General features: G+C 37.3%; 1 protein-coding gene across 1 annotated transcript in view; it reads right to left on the reverse strand.

The window, feature by feature from the left end:
* Positions 1 to 3,541: 3,541 nt before the first annotated feature.
* Positions 3,542 to 14,655, reverse strand: part of LOC126298719 (26S proteasome non-ATPase regulatory subunit 5-like) — a 183,038-nt gene continuing 171,924 nt past the window's right edge. Inside the window, exons 7-8 of the mRNA XM_049990145.1 lie at positions 11,846 to 12,035; positions 3,542 to 4,402 (exon numbers count right to left, since the gene is read on the reverse strand). Of these exons, the coding sequence (XP_049846102.1) occupies positions 4,191 to 4,402; positions 11,846 to 12,035 (402 nt within the window). The 3' untranslated portion in view covers positions 3,542 to 4,190. The remainder of the gene's footprint in view (positions 4,403 to 11,845; positions 12,036 to 14,655) is intronic.

A 14,655-nucleotide genomic window follows, 5' to 3' on the forward strand; every position in this document is an offset into this window, starting at 1 on the left:
AGTAAAACAGAGACAAAAATGATTAACTGTTACGTACCTAGAAACTGAAACACAGTATTGAAAACACCTGGTGGCGATCTTTAGGAAATGGTTCTAAAGGCTGTAATGGTCCCGTATCAATAACTAGATTTTTCTTCTTTACCACTCAGTGTCTTGTTTGTGAGATTTCCCAACTCATAAGAATTTTTACTTACCATTTCGAAAAGTTTATAGGAAGATGGTTCTTTCCCTGTTTCGTATGCCATGCAGATGATGTCAAAATGATGGGCGTTGTCATCGTGGATGGCAGCATTTTTAACTGCAATTATTGTTGGAGCATCTTCAATAGGCTTCTCAACAGATAACACATTATCTGAGTCACAATCAAAACAAATGTTTCGACCAGAAATAGTTGTAGAAGGCTGAGTAAGAAATTTGTCTATTTTTGTGTACACTCTTCTTTTTCCTGTCGTTTTCACTTAGACGCAACACTGTGTTTCTTTTTTATCCATGATTTTAGTTCACTTCAACAAAAACTTTGCAAAGTAAACAAACAGTCCTAATGCTTGGTTACACGTAGGTGCTCGAGTCGATTACTCACCGAACAGCGCCGACTTTACAAATTGTTAAAAATAAAGATGATGTAAACATTTCACTATGTATACTTCTGCATCTGCTGCATCTGCATCATCTGTTACCTCATTGGCCTGTTACGTGGGGCTTAAAGCACGCCCTCTCGAATACAAACAAGTAAGATAATAGTAAGAGAAGTTGTACTGTAATGTAAGACTGAAAAAAATCTCATAACCGCACATATATTACCAGCACATTTGCATTGACTGGCCAGCCATGCCAGTTAACTCATGTGAACACCTGCACAGAGTTTGTAGAAACGACAACCTACAGGGAAACAACAAATGTCAATTTATTTTAAGCTAATGAATTAAAATACAATAATAATTCAGAAATATGCACTTTAACAGGCAGGTGGAAAGCAAATTACAGCAAGTGGAAGGGAGGGAGGGAGAGAGAGAGAGAGAGAGAGAGAGAGAGAGAGAGAGATATTATTAGTGTATATGATAAACCCTTTCCCTCGAAAATCTCTCCCCCCCCCTCATATCTCCTCTGTGTTACCAGATGAGGTGTCAGTGATCTCATTTGTGTTAAGATTGCAGTACACGCGATGTACCTATTTGCATCTGCCCTGAGTTGAATGCACAAGTTCTAATTAATGTTCACCAACCTGCAGTCTTCTATAGTAGTTGTTTCCTTTGCAGAATACAGCACTCAGGTCATGAATCCATTGTCTTGAGGCTGCAATAAACTCTTAGTGAGAAACTGATATTGTATAAATAATTAAATCTTCAATTAGTTTGTTTTTGCAGGATGCCACTTGCTTTTTTATTAGCAGAACACGTGAACCTGCACAAAATCCACTTTGCGAAACTTAAATAATCCACAATCCCCACTCTTTCATAGAAAATAAACAAAACAGTGAACTGCGTATTTGTGTAATTAGAATCAAATTCTCATTTGAAGGAAAAGTATATAGACAAATCATCAGCACAGCCATGGGCACCCACATGGAACCCTCCTATGCCAACCTTTTTATGTGCCATCTAGAGGAGACCTTCCTAGCTTCCCAAAACACCAAACCCCGAGTCTGGTGCAGGTTCATAGATGATATCTTTATGATCTCGAATTAGGGCCAAGACACCCTATCTTCGTTCCTTCACAATCTCAACACCTCTCCCATCCGCTTCACATGGTCCTCCTCAACCCAGCGTGTCACCTTCCTAGATGTTGACCAATTCCTCCGAGATGGCTCCATCAGCACCTCTGTCCACATTAAACTCACCAACTATCAACAGTATCTGTATTTTGACAGCTGTCATCCCTTTCACACCAAATAATGGGGACAGTGTACCTGCAGTGACAAAAAGTCCCTTGCTCAGTATGTTGAGGGTCTCAACAAGGCCTTCACAGACAGGCACTACCTCCAGACCTAGTCCCATCACACCCTCAATCCTCCTGTCACCCCAAGAACCAGCCACAAAGGAGTGTCCCCTTCATCACCGAGTACCACACTGAGCTGGAAGAACTGAGTCACATCCTTCACCAGGGTTTTGATTACCTATTATTTTACTCTGAAGTGAGAGACATCCTATCTGAGATACTTCCCACCCCTCCTAAAGTGGTGTTCTGTCGCCCACCCAACCCCTTCACAACACTCTAGTCCATCCCTATGCCACTCCCAATCCAAACCCCTTGCCACAAGGATCATATCCCTGCAGAAGACCCAGGTGCAAAACCTGTTCAATCCACCCACCCAGCACTTCCTATTCAAGTCCTGTCACAGGTTTATTTTACCCCATCAGGGGCTAGGCCATCTGTGAAAGCAGTAAAGCAGTCATGTCATTTACCAGTTCTGCTGCAATCATTGCACAGCTTTTTATACTGATATAACTACCAACCAGCTGTCCACCAGGATAAATGGCCACTGCCAAACTGTGGCCAGGAGCAAAGTAGAACACACTGTGGCACAAAATGCAGCTGAACAAAAACAACTTTATTTCAATGGCTGCTTCACTACCTGAGCCAACTGTATCCTTCCCTCCACCACCAGCTTTTCTGAACTGCACAGATGGGAGTTACCCTTACAAAACATTCTCCACTCCCGTAATTATCCTGGCCTTGACCTACAGTAACATACTCTCCCCACCCCGTCTACCCGCCTCTGTCCTATCGTCTGCTCCCCATACTTATTTCCCACCCTGTTTATTTGCAGCCCTCTGCCAATGCATCTACCCATCTTTCCCCACATGATGTTGCATTCTGGGTGTGTGCATGAGGTGTATAGCTTGCTCACGTGTGTGGGTGTGGGTGTGTTTTACTGACAAAGGCTGTGGCCGAAAGCTTCATCTGAGTGTCTTTTAATTATGCCTGTTTGCAGCCTGACGTGTCTTCTTCATGGTAAGTAGGAATTTGTCTTATCCTACATTTTTGGTATTCCTATATGGAGTTCCCATTGTTTGTATTTTTGTTGCTATATTTGTTTGCAATGCTTTTATAGAGTTTACTGGTTACCACAGAGCTATCAGTTTAATTTTGTGGCTATCGTTAATATCATGGTATTCCTTCCTTTCTGATGAGCATTTCCATGCAATATATACCATTTTAGAGTGCTTGGAGATGTTTATGTTGTGCGACTGGCTGTAACATGATCCACAGGAGGTTTCCTGTACGTTTAAAAATTGTACACCATTGTATTTGCTTATCTTTACGTTAAGAAAGGTAAATGAATTATTCAGTACAACCGATAGAAACACAAAAAAACAACCGAAAATTTAAGCTCCTAGCTTTTGAGCTGAGGTAAGTACTGGCCAGCCCCTCTATCTCTTTGTTAGTAATTGTTTCACATCTTTATATGAGATTTTCCATTAATTAGTTAAATGAATTATTCACTAAAATATAATGTGTCTGGTTGCAGTTTTCTTCTTCACTGGTATTTATGAGAGGAACTGCATTATTTTCAGGCCATCATGGATCAAACAAGTTAAGGTTTTATTTTGAATTAAACATTTATTGATATATGTAACAGTTAAGTTTCATGAAACAAGAATCTAGTATTAAGAAAACAACTCCCCTTCCTTCTTAGCTGAAACATTCAAAACAGTAAATATCATTGAAATTAGATTTCCACAGCCATTACAAATGTCTCAGATTTCATGACTAAAAATAAAGACAACACACAAATATTTAAAAAGAAAACATATCCAATATCTTAAGACTGAGTACTAAATGAAGAACAAACATCAATTTTTTTTTTTTTTTTTTTTTTTTTTTTTTTTTTTTTTTTGCAGAAATATACCTCTAACGTATAGTCCTGAGTAGTCTAGATTTTGTTATTTTGACAGAGTTTTGAGTTTTAAAAGCTATCCTTATATATCTGTATGTAATGCCACTCATTAAGGACATTTTTCATAAATAAAAAACACTACTTTTGGAGCAAAACTTCTAAAAACATGTCAATATGTTAATGGGTGAATTAAATAAACAAATTTTATAAAATGCTGCTATACTGAACATTACTTTGGTTGTGATTCACAAAGTCCACAAATTACTGAAACAACAACATAACATTAACATTGTGATATTTTAATACCAACAGCTACTCAGTCTTCAGTTCTCCTGGGTACCATGTACTGCAGTTAATTTGCCTTCTCTTCAACAGCAACTTCTGTACTAGCTTCAATATAGAATGGTCCACGATTTACGTACTCTCTCATTTGAGACAATATGTTTGGGCTGAATACAGACTCAGCTATATGCGAATGAAGTAGAGACCTTATAATTTCATACTTTGTTTCTCTACTTTCCTTACTACTGGCCCTCTTTCGGTCTAACAGGAACTCCATCAGCCCTGAAAGTATATTTTGTTTGGTTAGATACATGCAATGCTGAAGATTAGGTGGGTAGATCACATAACTAATGGGGAGGTGTTGAATAGGATTGGGGAGAAGAGAAGTTTGTGGCACAACTTGACTAGGAGAAGGGATCGGTTGGTAGGAAATGTTCTGAGGCATCAAGGGATCACCAATTTAGTATTGGAGGGCAGCGTGGAGGGTAAAAATCGTAGAGGGAGACCAAGAGATGAATACACCATGCAGATTCAGAAGGATGTAGGTTGCAGTAGGTACTGGGAGATGAAGCTTGCACAGGACAGAGTAGCATGGAGAGCTGCATCACACCAGTCTAGGGACTGAAGACAACAGCAGCAACAACAACAACAACAACAACAACAAAAGCTACATGCACAATAATATATTATATATATTAAAAACAAAGATTCCAAGACTTACCAAGCGGGAAAGTGCCGGCAGACAGGCACATGAACAAAACACACAAACACACACACACAGAATTACTAGCTTTCGCAACCGATGGTTGCTTCTTCAGGAAGGAGAGGGAAAGACGAAAGGATGTGGGTTTTAAGGGAGAGGGTAAGGAGTCATTCCAATCCCGGGAGCGGAAAGACTTCCCTTAGGGGAAAAAAAGGACAGGTGTACACTCGCACGCACACACACACACACATATCCATCCGCACATACACAGACACAAGCAGACATATTTAAAGGCAAGCACATTTCAGCTGCAAATGTTAATGACAAAGTCCTCCAATGTGTTTATGAACTCGAAAACCACATTGAAAAAATTCATCAAACAAAATTAGAACAACCCACAATTTTGGACTTTTTGCAAAAAGTAGTAACTACTGTACTCATTTGTTAACGTCATGTTAATAGACCAGCCAAATTAAAAGTCAGTATAATAAATATAAAGGTCATATTAATGTTTTGTAAATGTGTGCTTGAAATGCTTAAGTGTAGTATTGTTTGCTTCCCTGTAATTTTGGCTATGGATACAGATCGATCTCTATCGTAACCCCAATGTCTACGTTGATTTGAAAGTGTCAGTTAAGCTGGGAGCTGACTAAGTCAGTCAGTGTGAAATAAAGGCTCCAGTGACAGAGTGATCTGTAGTGTAGTGCCAAATTTAATGTACTTTACGATATTTCACGCACTTATATATAGAAAATCAAAAACAAAGATAAACGACCGGTACTGTATACATCTGCTGACATCACTTTCGCAGGAAAGTTACACTAAAAATGATGCATTTTAAATTGGTCTTTAAAGCAATATACACTTGACATGCACTTTTCATAGGCATCAAGTATAAATACTAAAACTACCAACTGCATCACTTTAGCTTTGCAAACAAGTAAATCAACATGATGGTTGCGTGGTTTGCATTAGTTTTAATGCCATTTGTTGTGCTATTCTGTCGGTGAATGTCATATCACCTGCTAAACATAGCACTAAATTCAGATAACCTTTAATAAAAATAAACATTCCTTGATGAGTAGTTTTTGCCTATTATCTACATGTATCATATAAAACTAAGAAAATGGAAAAGGGGCCCCATACACAACCAGTAAAACTTAAAAAAGTAATATCCCACATTTCACATTTTCTTTCAGTTTATGCCATTTTTTTTTTTTTTTTCAAGTCCCTTGAAAAGTGTAAAAGCAGCATTAATGGTGAGTGGGAGAGATGTTGTATCACAATAATGGGGCTTCTCTTTCGTCAGCTGAGCAATACAAACAGCAGTTTTTAACCATTGATAATTTATATGGAATAATGTTCACATAATTTATGCACTCTGAAATATTGAGTATTTTAAAATCTGTGATTTATAAAAGTTAATAAAATCAATCTTCAATGTTGGGTTAAAAACACAAAATTCCCTGAGATTTTATGATAGTCCTGAAACTCCCTGAGATTCCCTTGATTTTTCCCAGTAAAATGTAATTCTATAAGCTTTCCTAGTCTTACAGAAGAATCCTCACCCTGCACATAAAGATGATAACAGCAAAGTTCATTGGACTGGAACAGTATGTGGTTCATTTTCTGAATACTCCCCCACCCTATTACCTCTCAATTGGCCTACAAAAATCACATGACTTGAACCCCATAGAAAATGTGCGGGGCATGTTGGAACAGTGAGTAAAATGCCGACGTCAGCATTGCCCCAATTTGGTCGAATTGTGTGATCCAATTCTCAGAGAGCATCTTACCCTGGAAGTGATGTATATGCACACCCTTGTGGACTCACTTCCTAACTGCAACCAGGTGGTTATCAAGTCCAGGGGTGGAACAACATGGTATTACATGATGATTGTAATGATTTATCTAGAGATGACTAATGTTTTGTTCGATGTGGTTACATCAATTTTAACATCATAAAGATTTCATACTTGACACACCTGTCATTTGATATAGTCATAAATTATAGGTGCCACAGATGATTTGATTTGATTTTTTATTGGTCCAGTTTTATCATACACCACACATCATACAATTGATGTTGGACAGGTCAAAGATAAGTTACAATAATACATAGTATTAGCAAAATAGTAGGCAAATTAAAAAATAGGTACCTATTACAATTAATTTTGTTACGTATTCAGAAATTCTCTGACAGAATAGAAACAGTGCTTTATTGGAAATGCTTTTAGTTTAGCTTTAAATATAGGTAGTAGTATTACACAAATGTTAATTATGCTCCTCTGATAGGTGGTTGTTCTGCGATATTTTTTATGTATATTTGATTTCCCTCTGGTACTATAGTTGTGTACATTTTTGTTCTGTAGCAATTTGCCTGTTTTCAGGAGCTAGTTCCCTAGTGAACAAGGTAGTTTCATAAATGAATAAACTTGGAACGTTTAGAACACCAAACTCACTAAAATGGGATTTACAGGACTCCATTTTTTAAGGCCACAAATTATTCTTTGAGCTCTTTTTTGCATTCTAAAAACCTTTACACTGTGAGTTGAGTATCCCCAGAAAACGATCCCATATCGGACTAGTGAGTGGAACTGTGCATAGCATGCCTGCAGTACTGTTGTTTTGCTTTTTGTAGCCTTTAAAATTCTTAGACCATAGGGGCACACAGATGATAGTTTTCTAGACAAGTTATTTATGTGTGTGACACACTTTTTGGGGGATCATTTTTTAATTGTGCTTGAATTGACATTTGATTAGTTGGAGGAATTAAATGAAAATCGACACACAGAGTTTTTTCAGTATTTATAATGTTGTTTTTTTTTGTGAACCACCAACTGGATCCAGTGAACAACATACTGGTGTCATCGGCAAACAGGATAGTTTTTGTGTGACTCATATATTCAACTAAGTCGTCCACATAAAGCAAGAAGAGTAATGGACCTAAGATTGAGCCCTTTGGTACACCACATTTTATAGGTAATCTGCTAGAAAGAAAGGAGTTGTTTCTTGTTTTATTCATTTTGTTGAATTCATACTGAAGTGATACTTTCTGCCAGCGGCTTTTTTAGGTATGAGCACAACCAGCTATGAGCTACACCTCTTACTCCTTGTCTTTCTAATTTTTCGAGCATAATGTTATGGTCCAGGATGTCAAAGGCTTTTCATAGATCTAGAAAAATACCTGCAGCTAATTTATGTTGATCAAGGGATTTTAAAATGCAGTCTAAGGATTCGAAAATTGCCGTCTGTGTAGACTTAGACTTTTCTAAAACCATGTTGTTGTACTGTAAGAAGTGCATATTTATTTATGAAACTTAAAAGCCTGCCATAGAAGAGTTTTTCTAGAATTTTTGAGAAGGAACTTAACTGTGACACTGGTCAGTAATTTTGATATTTTTTCAGAAGAACCATTTTTTAGCAGTGGTGAAACTTTTGCTATTTTAAAAATATCTGGAAATACACCAGTTTTTAAAGAGAGGTTGTTGCCAAGGGGTTTGCTATGTGGCGAGAACATGCTTTTAATATGAAATCAGGTACTTCATCAACACCACTTGACATTTTATTGCTTAATGATTTAATTTTACTTATAATTTAATTGGGGTTTGTTTCATAAACATACATAGAAGCAGTTGAGATCACTGACTTGCTGGAGAAACTTGGGACTGGTTCTTGACAGTGTACTTGAATGAGGTCTTCAGCTAGTGAAGTGAAGTATTCATTGAATTTTTCCACAACTGAATTTGGGTCTGAGATTGAGGTTAATTTTAGTTTGTCATTTCGTAGCCAATGTTCAGCAATGCCAATTATGTCTACATTTAGTGCATACTGGAGTAGTGCTTCCAACATGGAAATTTTATTTGTGAGTGAGTGAATGTTATGGTGTAGTATAGCAAAATCTGGGTATTTGATAACTTTAGTTGAAACGGTTTGTGATTCTTTATCTAATGGCATTTCTAATACAGCACTTACCCTAAAAAATTTTTGATATCTTTCTTGTGTGTGGCTTTTGTTTGCTGGTGGCAATCAGCAGGTGAGTTAACTTCTGGAGCTTGTATAAGTTTTGCTTCATCCACATCTGTACTCTTCGGTTTAAACCATTTCATAATTTTCATTTGGCTGACGACTTGATTGTTTCTCACCTAATCAGTTTAAACCACTTAGTAATTTGCGTTTGGCCGATGGCACAGCTTGTAACTCATCTACAGCAATTCTTAATCTCAGTTTGTTTGCCACTTATACTTTTTTCCTCACTCTTCTTCAAAATGCGAGTACATATTCTTTCGGCTAGTAATTTCTTTCCTGGCATATTTAAATGAAGTCCGTAGACTGTATGGAACCTTTGCTCCAATTTGTTTATATCTACAGTATCGACATTCTTAAAGTTAGTGAATATTTCAGTGATACCCTCCTTTGCAGCATTAATTTTGCAGTTCAGACATGACCAAGGTGGTAAATCATGACGATGTGGGATGTTCCCAATGAGTACATTTTTGTGGGTTAAATTATTAAACATTTCCTCATTTCTGTAATATTCTTGTATGTCTTGTTTCTATAGTGTCATTTGATCCTTATATTAACACGGCGAAATCATCTTTATTCAAACTAGCTATGTCAGTTAATACTGTTAGGTCCATTATTTCACTCAATGGAGCCCCTGGCTTTATGAAACCAGATGCCTTGAAACTACATGTTATTATCAACATTGCAGAAATTTCACAGCTGTGACTATCACCTAACACACAGATTGTTTTGTGTTTTACACCTTTTGTAACCGGAGGATTTAAGGTTCTTCTCACCTGACTAGTGTTTTTTTGCCGCACATATTCTAAATGTTCTTCAGTTTGCAGTTTCCCTGGAGATACATTTTTTAACGTAGTTTCCTTTGTTGCATTGAATGAAGACTGTGGTAGTGTAGCTGTGCGCACTTATTTTCGGAGTTTTTGGAATATCTCCTGATGCAATATTTTCACTGTGACCTACTTACAACGAGCAATGTGTTGCCTACTTTGTTTTCCAACTTTTCAACCCTTTCCGATGCGTTCACTGAATTCACGGCAGAAAGCACTTCAAAAGATTTTTTTTTTTTTTTTGCACTAAATTTTCACTGTCTTTCAGATCTTTTACCTTCTGAGTACAACTTCCTTCAGTCATTACCTTCCATATTCCCAAGACCGAGTCTTCTTTCTTCATTAGCGTCACATTTTTCAGATTGTAGTTTACTTATTTCCACTTTTTGATTGTCGATTGTAAACTGTAGACTGGATATTCATTCGTTCAGCTTTAGTATTTCATTCTTACAACTTGCACACGTTTTTCTTTTACTACCGAAATTTATATTTTTTCATGGAGACACATGATACACTTTCAAGTTGGCCGCAATCTTGACTGGAAAGTGTGAAAATGCTTGTGAAGAATTCTGAAGATTGAGCAAGTGAAATTTTATGTCTAAGAAAGTGAGCTGCAATGAGCAGTGTAATTTAACTTTTTGCAACCTATGAGGATTTACTTTGTTTGCAAGACAGGACTGGTATATAAGCTTTATACACCAGAATACTGGCATGGTAATCAAATGTTTTTACATGTAATTCAGGATGTACAGAAAGATGTCTTTACAAGAAGATATTGGATTTGCCACTTAAACGTTGATGAAGCACCTGTAGCAAGTGAGCCTTAGGCATTGGTGCTGATGTATAAAACACCTCCAATTCCCTTGGTATGTCATCTACGACACATATCTCTGAAGCAACCCCAAGCAAACATTACATTCAGTTATTCATAGGTGACAGTAACTAACACACACACACACACACACACACACACACACACACACACACACACACACACACCTCTAAAAGTTAATAATAATAATAATAAAATAAACCCTGCATCATTTGTTACAAATCTACAAGATGATCCTCCCTTCATGCATGTATCGAACAGTAGTTTTGTGAAGAATGGCATATGGATTTTTTATCTGCCAACTGCTGCTGTTTCAGTCTGAAATTATATGGTATTCCTTTCTTATCCCTCCCTCCACCTACACATTCTCTTATAGTAATACCAGAATTTAGTATATATCAACAAAACTAATCACTTTTTGAAAATATAATGTAACTGGATAGATAAAATAATCTACTCACTAAGTGGTGGTAGGAGAAGTTTCAGAGCCAGGTGCTTAATCTACTGGCAGAAGGATTGAAGGGTGAAGGAAAGGACTGGTGAGGTTTAGGAAATGGGGAGAATTCGGGGAAAGTCAACCAGTATCCTTGGTCAGGGGAGACTTACTAGGCGGGATGAGAAGGAAAGACTAACTGCTAACACAGAGTCTTTTGTTCTCATCTTGTCCGGTAAGTCTCCCCTGACCTGGGGTTCTGGGCGACTTCTATAAACCCTCCCTATGTCCTAAACCTCACCAGTCCTTTTCCTTGACCCGTCTGTCCTCATCTTCAACCCTTCTGGTAGCAGAAGGAGCCTCTGGCTCCGAAAGCTTGCACATTTAAATACCTTTATATGTGTGTTGTCCTGTTGCTGCTTGGTGAGTGCATTTTTTATCTACATAATTAAAGAATTTAATATACACAAAGACAGAGTGACAGTCAGTTTGAATTTTTGGATAATATTATTTTTAATGGGACCACATGGATCCTCACACGAAGTAATTTAAGGAAAAATAAATCAAGACTGCTGGACAGGGATTTGAATCTCACCCTTCCCAAATAAGGGTCTAGTATCTCAACAGCTGTAACATTTCACTTATGAAATAGTAATGTGACAATGAAGGACAACACTACCTTGTCAAAGTGAAACAACACTGGTAGAGAACATAGTACTTCATTCCATGGTAACACAGAATTCGGTCATTATCTAAAAATCAAGTTTAATATAATAACCTAAGACTACTGAATAAATTTTTAAGTCACTGTCCCAAACCTACTTAGCAGAACACTGAAACACACTTCTTGATTCTCTTTGTGTATATGAAAAGATCAAGTGCACAGAAATCATATACTACTGACCAATTTGTTTATTGATTTCCTGGACTCCCCATGGCTGTTCTGCAATAACTTGTATGAGCTTGAGACCTGCCAACTGCACGTCAGGAAATGGCTGGTAACAGTATGCAATAATTAAATCCAATGGAGTTGCATGTATCCTGGAAAACCAGTGATTTGTCACATGCAGCAATTCTTCTGTCTGCTCTTCAGGCTATGTTGAGAAGAAGACAAACACACATTAATCTTCAATTGTATAATACCTTGATTTCAATATTTATAAAGTATGATATGAATCAGCATATGTAAATATAGTGGAAACCCACTTTTACACTTTCATTATTTAGATAATGAAACACTGCATCTGATACATATTTTTTCATGATAAGCAGAATGTATTTCGAGAATTTATTCACACTGTCAAGTGCAAATATTTACTTAAGTATATTATGTGATTGTTCCGTGTTGTTTTCTGCCTCTCTTGCACCGTAGTGGTCTTTTTTGAGGTTATAATATATATCATGCCCCTCCATTATGCAGAAAACCACACACACACAAACCATAACTCACACTGCTTGTTTGTAAAACATCACAAAAAATACTTACGTAAATATTTGCACTTAAGGATGAAAAAACAGGTGCAGTACTTCAAATTTCTCCCATCGGCTGCCACACCAAGTAGAGTGGCAGCAAGAGACAAAGCACAGATCGTTCAAGAGAGTTACCAATTCAGATCTGCTGCGTAGAGCACCCTGGTGTCAAGAAACTTCATTGCCTAATGTTTGTAAACACTACTTGAAGACCAGTACCTTGCCAGCATCTTTTATGCCAATTATTGTTTCTTCTCTATGGACATTGTTTCATAAAGTGTAAATTGCAGGAAAATCACATACGTGTTAGTGCCAATTAAAATCGTTAACACAGGAAATTTGATGTAAGCAATAAAAAGTGTTGTAAATGGTAAGAAAACTTAATGCCACAAACATAAGAGTGGGTGTATACAGTACTTTATGATTTGTAAGTATTTACGAATTTAAATAGCAAACATGTTGAGCTGGAATTCCATCACTGGCTTTCATTAGTATGTTAAAAGAACATAAAAACATTCCCACCAAGTCCAGTAAACATGGATCTAGAAATGCACACTTTCTGATATCTGAATACTTGTTCATTTGAGGGGCTGAAAGATGCTTGGTTGTAGATAGAGGACCTAGGGTCTTTATGTAAGGACTTTACAAAAGAGGACCATGCAGTGATAGCGGGTGGGATGGGAAACAGTTTGGACAGAGTTGGGGCTTATGACACAGATGGTGACCTGGACAAGATAGCTTCTCTGTCTCATGGCACCAACACACACTTTGTTGAGCTATTCCGGTGTCATAATCGACCACACTTCGATGAAGGTGTATCAATGTGGGGTTAGGGATGGCTCTGAGGACAGACAGCTTTGCTCACGTTTCTCTGGTGCCCTTCAAGACTATTAACAGATGGGGTTTCATTAGGCATGGCCTACGCCTAAACAGGACTGGGAAGGGAAGATTGGTACAGCTGACTCATGAAAGTATAGGGGGTGGATCTCAGGCCACACATGGTCAAATACCTGTTGTCATAGGTAGGAAAAGTAGGTATTTTTTATGATAAATCCAAACAACAGGTTCCCCTGCCTAAAGAGTATCTCCAGCACTTTAAAAAATACTGAAACAATCACTCACAAGACAAATTTTAATACCTCAAATATCACATATACCAAATGTCATGAAGAAAAACAAGTCATTGGAAAGAGTAACAAGGGGCATATCACAGACTTGTTAACAATCCTCCATCAAAACATGCAGTCAATAAAAAATAAAATACAACTATTAAAAGTTGAGCTCCAATCGTTGCACTGCACAGTAGTTTGTATTACTGAGCACTGGTGTAGAGACACAGAAATCCAACATGTAGCATAATCAGTGTATGAAAAGGCAACCTCTTACTGCAGAACTACTTCAAGGGGTAGAGGCTCATGCATTTATATGAGAAAAGGAAAACAGTTCAAATCATGACATGACTTCAGTACAGTAAGTGAAGACAAACACTTCGAAATATCAGTTATTGAATTAACAGGGCTTGATATCACCAAGAAATTAATCATTTTGTGTGTGTATAGATCTCCCAGTGGTAGTGTGGACACTTTTTTCAATAAATTAACAGAAGTTCTAGATAAAGTCTCAAGTACAAAGGTCGACATAATTTTGTGTGGGGACATTAGCATCAACACTAATATAAATGAATCCAGCAGCACCTTCATAAACATCCTTCAAAGTTTTGGCATGTCCCAACTGGTCAATAGTGCAACAAGGGTAACTACAACAACTGCATCAGTAATTAACCATGTGGCCACAAATATGGTCAGGGAAAAATGTGATGTAGCTGTGAAAGATCTTGGACTATCAGACCATCTCTGTCAAATGACAACAGTAAAATCAGGCATTGAATCAGTCCCTAAACTACAAGCCTACAACCGACATCTATCAGAAATCAAAATAAAAGATTTTTCAAAAGGACTAGAAGAACAAACCTGGGATGAAGTGTATAAGGAAACCAATGTGAATATGAAATTCTCTCAATTTTCCATGTTGTTTAAATTGAACTTTGAAAAGGCATTTCCAAAAGTATGCATGTCTGTATCAACATCTCACAAAAACAGATGGTTAACAACAGGTATTAAGAAGTCCTCCCAAACGCTTAAACACCTCAGTTCCATGAAAAATATTTGCAATGATCCAGAATTCTTAAATTTCTATCACAGATGCAGAAAGATCTATAGGAAGGTGCTGATTGCAGCAAAAAAG

The sequence above is a fragment of the Schistocerca gregaria genome, chromosome X (genome assembly GCF_023897955.1).
Source record: "Schistocerca gregaria isolate iqSchGreg1 chromosome X, iqSchGreg1.2, whole genome shotgun sequence".
NCBI lineage: Eukaryota > Metazoa > Arthropoda > Insecta > Orthoptera > Acrididae > Schistocerca > Schistocerca gregaria.